This window comes from Phaseolus vulgaris, chromosome 11 (assembly GCF_051622355.1).
Source record: "Phaseolus vulgaris cultivar YP4 chromosome 11, ASM5162235v1, whole genome shotgun sequence".
Taxonomy (NCBI): domain Eukaryota; kingdom Viridiplantae; phylum Streptophyta; class Magnoliopsida; order Fabales; family Fabaceae; genus Phaseolus; species Phaseolus vulgaris.
This window is the reverse complement of record NC_143508.1, coordinates 11,843,269-11,850,290: the sequence shown is the minus strand read 5'-3', so window position 1 is coordinate 11,850,290 and position 7,022 is coordinate 11,843,269. Positions and strand designations below refer to the sequence as shown.

Below are 7,022 nucleotides of genomic sequence, written 5' to 3'. Positions count from 1 at the left end.
TTCTATTTGTTCATGCAACTATTAAGAAGAAAAAATACAATGAACAATTCAAATTTTAGCTTAGAGAAATAATTCTGCTTACTTTATTCTCTAGAAATGTTATCAACCAAAAGATAAATGTGTTATTGAACAATTTTCTTTTCCTAAAACAAAATGTTAAGAAATTGAAGCCTCTTTTTGCCTTAGCCTTGCTTCAATTCTTATTAGTATTAACATCAACAACAAATAGTAGTTATTTGAGTAACTAAGGGTATTGATTAGTGAATAGTGAGGGTCCTACAAAAATCTTCTGCCTTTTGTGTATGTTTCAAGTTTGGTGAGAAAAAAAGAGGCTTTTGAGAAACAAGACAACATTATCGACCACGTGTTGCACTGGAAAACATGTGTTCAATGGTCCCATTTGATGAATGTGTACCTCACCAGCGACAAACCCATGTAGTGAAATCACCAAATCATTCAATGTGGTTTTGGAGATTTCATACTCGGAGATTCGTGATATCAGAATCATGTTGACAGCAAAAAAAACAAAAAACTTGTTTATTTTTCATATTCAACCAAAATCTTGGATAAGAAGGATGAAGGGCCATTGAGAATACTTGTAGTGATTGCATAAGATCATATGAAGCTTGAATTTAATTGCTACTTTCTTTTCATTTTTCAAGACAACTTTTCACTAATAAAGGGTCTGCATAAACCATGTTCCCATTAAAAATATCAACAACTTACAAAGAGGTTACATAAACTTTTGAAATTGAAACCCTTTCAGGACTTTGCTTACAAGAGGACCACCAAAAGCTTGGAAAATGAAAGCATTATTCAATGATGAGAATTGCGGTTAGGGTATTCCTTTTCTTCACAAGCTTTTTCTAAACAAAGGTACAAACTAAAGCATCATTTTTGTTCTTTTTTTAAATAATGTTGTGGTGACAGTCTTGCTTGCTGTCACAACTCCTAACTAGGAAGGAAGGAATTTACCTTCACTGGTGTAGACTAATTTGTGACAACACTATTTCACTAATGTAGCCAAAAAGGAGAAAAACAAAAAGATAAACCAACCAAAATGAGAGAGGGTTGGTTAACTAGATGGCTGATGGAACAGAATGATCATCCAAGCTTTGGCTGTGTCTCCTTTTTTTGTTTTCCCTAAGTATCTCTTTGACTTCTGCTTCCCTTTTATCTACAAATACCATCAACTTCTTCAGGCTAGGAGTTCTGCTTGGACGTCTAGAACGCCTAACTGGTTGAATTTCCTTATCAGTTTTTTCAGACTCTGGGATGAATTTGTTATATTGACAGAAGATTCTAGCAAAGAAAATAACCAGGGCAATGAAAAATGCAATGCCACATATAAGAAAGAGGCCCCAGAAGCTTGTCAGAGCTAGTTTGTTTGAATCAACTTCAACGGTTGTACACTCCTTTGTATTAAGCCATTTGTCATGAATCCTTTGCAGGTCACCACTCTCAGAAAGTTGAAGAATGGCTGTTGACAAGTCAACAGCAAGGGGAGAGTCCCTCTGGAATGCCTGTTGTCAGGGAAACAACAAGTCAACCATGATTGGAAAATCCTCCCTATATATTACATCAAAGATATAGACACAACAAGCACAATGACAGTAAAAGAATATTCATGTGTAACTTTCGATATACCTTTGTTCATTTATGTATTTTCCATAGGAAGTGTCCTCATAAAATTATTATGTGGTCTACCAGGAATCGAGAAACCGAAAGGCAGATCACCTTATCCGGTAGCACGGCCTTTCGGCCAAAACCAGTATCACGCCAATTTTCATATTAAATAAATTAAGCTTAATTAAAGAGATAAAGTATGATTAAGGGATCATTAAGTCTACATTATCCCAATAGAAAAGTATAAAGTATAAATAGAAGGGATCTCTATCGTAAAAGGTAATGACTGTTTCAATTATGAACTAAATAATCAAATATTCATTTTGAGCGTTGGAGTGGCAGGTACCATACCCTCACCGACATATTCGAAAGGACAACTAAAAGACTGTAGAAATAGAAAATAGAAGGGACTTGATAGGGGATATTCGGTCTCAGAGAGGACATTATGTAACAAACTAACTCAAGATATTTTCTTCTAGGAGTAAATGAAATACTTAATGGCATATGGTGTGGTTGATTTCTATTTTCAAAGAAGGTTGTTCAGATTGCTAGATAGCTAGTGAGTGGAGGGTGGTACAAGGTCCAGAGAATAGTTTGGAACTGAGAGGTTGAACATAATGAAAACAGAAGAACAAGATGAGCAAACATCTCAGCTGCTTCTGTTTTTCAGAATACTTGTCTATTTTCAAAACTTGAATAGGTTTTGGATGAGAATTTCATTACTGAATAATGTAAAAATTGTTTACGAAGAAAATCAAACACACATCTACTTTTACTCTAGTTTAGTGTCCTTTCAAGTAAGATGAAACCAGGCGTCATAACATAAAAACAACATTGTATTCTTAAGGATATTGTGATTAGTCATCAATCCAAACAAAAATAATGTACAGTAGATATGAACATATGGAACCCTTAACAACAGACATGCAAATAGAGATACTCACAAATCCCCAGCCACTTTTAGTGAACTCCTGGCCAACAATTCTGAACTTACAGTGACTGCTGGACATCAAGACCTCAATGTAAGGAAGCTCATCAACAACTGCCACAACCCCTCCAGCTTTAGGGCCTCGCTGAAGGGCATTAATATAATCCTCCATGTTTTTCAACGTAACTATTCTAGATTCAGCTATATGGAGGTCATCTACAAGATACTTCCGTGCAAATGAACCATCTTGAATTCCAATCGGTTCAGTACTTGAGATCAAGCTGTCAATTCCTACAATTTGAGATGACAGTTGTTGCACAGTGAGGATAGAGGTCAAGCTAGCTGTGTAGCTTGAATTTATGATCAGCACCACAAAGAGCCATATGATTAGCACCAATCGTCCAAGTCCACTCACAGTGTTCTCCCCTGTGTCAGGTCAACGAATTTCATCATGTACAATACAAAACAAGGACAATTGCAGGTAAAAATTGAAGAGGGAGTGAAAGAGAATCTTTAGGATACGTACTGTGAGAGAAAAACATTGTTGAGAAACTAAACCTGCAAAAAAAGGAATTCATTTTAATAAAAATATTTTACTGGATGTTAAAGTAATGCACTACAATGGTAAAGCAAGGGATGCAATGTCACACACCCTGGCAATACACAGGTTCATCACAAAGGGGCTTTTAAGATCCACGAAAAGATTCAGAAAAAGGCTTTCAAATGGGCAGAGAATACTAACCAAAACACTGTTATAAGTTGTTTCCTCGGTGAACCCCGGAAGTCAGGATTGAGCCGGTGCTCAAGAATCCATACAACACTTCCAACAAAAAGAAAAAAAGCACCAGTGACACACCACATTTCAGTAGTGAATGGCTCAAGGAAAGACCAAGGGCTTGACTTCTGCTCCTCAAAAGGAACAACAACAACAAGCCCTGATGGCAAGAAAGGTTGAGTAAAATCCAGAATCCTTGTCCTATTTGTGACTATTGTAACATCTCCAACAACTGCATCAAAGTTCTGAACAAGGAAAGGACCAAATTAACAAAACTATCAGAATTTGAAAACCATATCTAGGAAAGGATCAGCTTTCCACATTATTGCTACGTGCAGTCCTTTTTTGACCATACGTACATTATCAATGGTAGTAACATAAGATTTAGAAACTCACATTTTGTGCAACTTGTTCCACAAGGTCGTTGTAGCTAGGATTCCTTTTACCATTTCCAAATAACATGTATTTTCGTGGGACAGGGTAAGGCAACAATTTTATGGCTGCTTCAAAGACGTCAATGCAATAGCCTTGTACCCCTGGTGGGTTCTTGTCCTTAGAAACAAAGTCCTTGTAGCTTACTCGGTTAGGAACTGCTATCCTAAGTGCCTGTCCATTGTTCGGAAATACCCACCCCCTTGGTGTAGCTGTAACCTCTCCAGGCCATATCACACTATGCAAAGATGTGTTTGACGGCTTTTTCAGATATAAAGTTTCAGGAGCTATAACTGATAAACCAGAATGATTAGACCAATAACCAATTCTACGGGATCCACTACCACCAATATTGAGAATTTCATATGCTGGATGAAGTAAATTCTTGTCCATGTCAAACACAATTTGACCACTCACACCAGTGAAGTTCATTCCCAAAACTGTCTGGAGAAACTGTGGACCACCATCAAAGGTACGAAGTGACTCTAAATGCAACATGCTTCCATTTGTGTCTTGAAACTTAGGGTCATTAGAAAAAGATATATTTCCACCTTCGTTGAGATAAGCATCAAGAGCACGAGCTGCTAACCAAACAGAATCATAAGCATAAAATGCATAAGAATTGAAGCTTACAGTCTCGTTGACTCTTTGGCTTTTCAACCTGGAGAGAAGATTATTCTTGGGATCAGTATCAGGAATGTAATGACGAAAAGCCACGATCCCTTGTAAGAGATCCATTGTGCCAGGATCAGGTGACTCTAACGAATCCAGCACTGAAGGAAGCCAATCTGTTGAAATCCAAACATAGCCACTGCCCGTCATTCTGAGCTTCTTGGCAATAGAGAAGATTGCTAAACCAGTATCAGGATTCACATGCAGAACATAGACTCGGGATTCCATCATATTCACTTCATTTAACAAGTCACTGATATCACTTTCTGAGGCCCCGGGAGAAAAAGCAGCCTTGTAAGAGATCTTGCCACGTTTCTTTGACAGTGCATCACCCAATACAGAAATTCCATTCCTTCCATTGTCATCATCTACATAGATGGCAATTACCTCCCTCCATCTGTGATAATTAATAAATGCTGAAACTGCATACATCTGAAAATAATCGTTCTGAGTAGTGCGGATAAAATATGGGTATTGTAGAGAAGATAGAGTGGGGTCAGTTGCCCCAAACGACAGAAGAGGTACATGGAGTTCATTAACAACATGAGAGATTATATGAGCTATTCCAGATGATAGCGGACCAACAACAGCAACCACATCATTCTCCATCAACTGCAGAGCTACATGATCAACAAGATTAATCAAGCCTGTTTACTAACCCCCTCCTCAAAGAGAGGATATCAGGACAAAACTTACATACATAGCTTTTGCTGTTGATCTCCAATCAGAATCTAATTAAAGTTTTGACCTCTGTTAACAATTTTATTGGAAACTAGCACTAATAGTACCTAAATGCTAGGAGTACTATTATGGGTTATTTCATAAATATTAATCAAGCATAGTTTTTGGTCCGTTAAAGATTTTCTAGTAGCAGATAGTCATGAAAGATGTGACTTAACAAGATTGATATACAAACTTCAAAGAGAGATAATTCTGCAATAAACAATGGATATGAAGGAAGACCACGAGGGATAAGAAGAGCGAATCTTATAACTATTTAACTATATATGCGTGGTCAAGATTATATTTAAATAAAGCTAAACTTTACCAACCACTTGGAATAGAATGGTGAAATTAGCTCATCTCATATTCCAGGGACCATGAGAGCACAAACGGGAGGAAGAATAAATCTTGACCATTTGAACATACATAAATTGTTGAGATAAATTTGAAGTAAAAACAATCGGTGAAAGAGATAGCTGCTGAAATTTCAAGCTTTGGAAAATACCTTCCATTGTTCCAAGAAACGCACTGCAATTTGTACTGTGCAAAATAACTTGCAGGTCAATGCCAGGGAGAATGCTCGTGCTAGAATTAACATCTTTAACAGCAGCCAAAATTGCAGGTAAAGCAGATCTTCCAATGACAGAATCCACAGGGAAGAGGGCTCCAAATTTCACAACCTTCGGCCTTGAAGAAACAATGGAATTCACACTGGTAGCTGAGGAAGGTTCTTTCCTCCCCATCACTTCCAAGGGAATCCACAAGCACAAAACCAAGAGGAACAATGTTTTCCCCATAACCATGCTTCCAAGAGGACCTTCCTTCGTGAGCAACTTTCGGCTTCAGTTCTTCAGTTTATACCACCATTCTGCTGAGAGAACTAAGAACCAGTCATGTTGCAAAACCATTTCAGGAACAGCAGAAAAAATAAGCATAAGTAAGCACCATCATATTTGGAACAACAAGGAAGAACAACTCATACTCCATGAACCCAAAGATTCCATCCATGTTTTGGGTGGTTTAGCCTATAAGACTAGGATTCCGCACTCAACAAGAAAAGTTCCATGTCCGTACTTTTGGTGATTCTAAATATGCATGAATGAACCACAAATCACAATAGTCCAATTATGCCCAGAAATTCCAAAAGATAAGCCACTGAAACCGTAAAATAAAGGTTGGTGCTTTGGAGAAGTTAAACCCACATGTTTAATTTATTAATTGATAGATGTTAATAAAATAAAGCAATATAATATGAGTCAGAATCCTAGATAACACGTTAGGAAGAAGAGAATATCTGAGGTTACCTCAAGACCAGACTTGAAGAGATAAAAAAGCTTAGAACAGTCTTGTTCTGAAACATTGGAACATAACCAGCTGAAGAGGGAAGTTACTGTGTCTTAGGTTCCAGAAAAGAATTTCAAGCATATTCATTACAAATGTCGTGGTGCTTAAAGACATTTTCTACTTTGCACTATGGAATCAACTGTGTTCATTTGTTTTTCAGTTGTTGTAATTAATAGAAGAAAAAAAGTATATGAGACAATTTTTTTAAGAATTGAGACTTGGAAACTACACTGTCTCTCATTTTTGGTTGATATTTTGCATCAACAATTCCAACCAATCAAAAGTGATAGGACATGTACATACTGGTTATTGCTTTATTGGTTAATAAGGAAAAATGAAAATATTCCGAAAGTGTAAACCATATTAAAAGTTTTAAAAGTAATATTTAAAATAATCAAAAGGGTTTAACAAAATATAATAATGTAGCTGTGAATGAAGACAAAGCAATGACCATAAATATCTTGGGAGGAAGTGTAGAGAACTGTCATGGGAGGACTAAAGATTGAGAAAAATTAGTTTGGT

The 7,022-nt window shown here is 36.8% G+C and overlaps 1 protein-coding gene across 7 annotated transcripts; it reads right to left on the bottom strand.

Moving 5' to 3' along the window:
* Positions 1-626: 626 nt before the first annotated feature.
* On the bottom strand, positions 627-6,765 carry LOC137821703 (glutamate receptor 3.4). Of its 7 annotated transcripts, none has more exons than XM_068626431.2 (7): positions 6,461-6,765; positions 5,662-6,027; positions 3,726-5,053; positions 3,297-3,574; positions 3,081-3,112; positions 2,571-2,980; positions 627-1,523 (listed from the first exon to the last, which is right to left on the bottom strand). In XM_068626431.2, the coding sequence occupies exons 2-7, from the start codon at positions 5,957-5,959 to the stop codon at positions 1,080-1,082; spliced, it is 2,790 nt and encodes a 929-aa protein (XP_068482532.1). In that variant the 5' UTR covers positions 5,960-6,027; positions 6,461-6,765; the 3' UTR covers positions 627-1,079. The 7 variants fall into 7 exon arrangements, with proteins under 7 accessions (XP_068482532.1, XP_068482524.1, XP_068482541.1 ...); XM_068626423.2 differs by having other exon boundaries at positions 5,662-6,036; positions 6,461-6,720; XM_068626440.2 differs by having other exon boundaries at positions 5,662-6,024; positions 6,461-6,647.
* Positions 6,766-7,022: the final 257 nt, after the last annotated feature.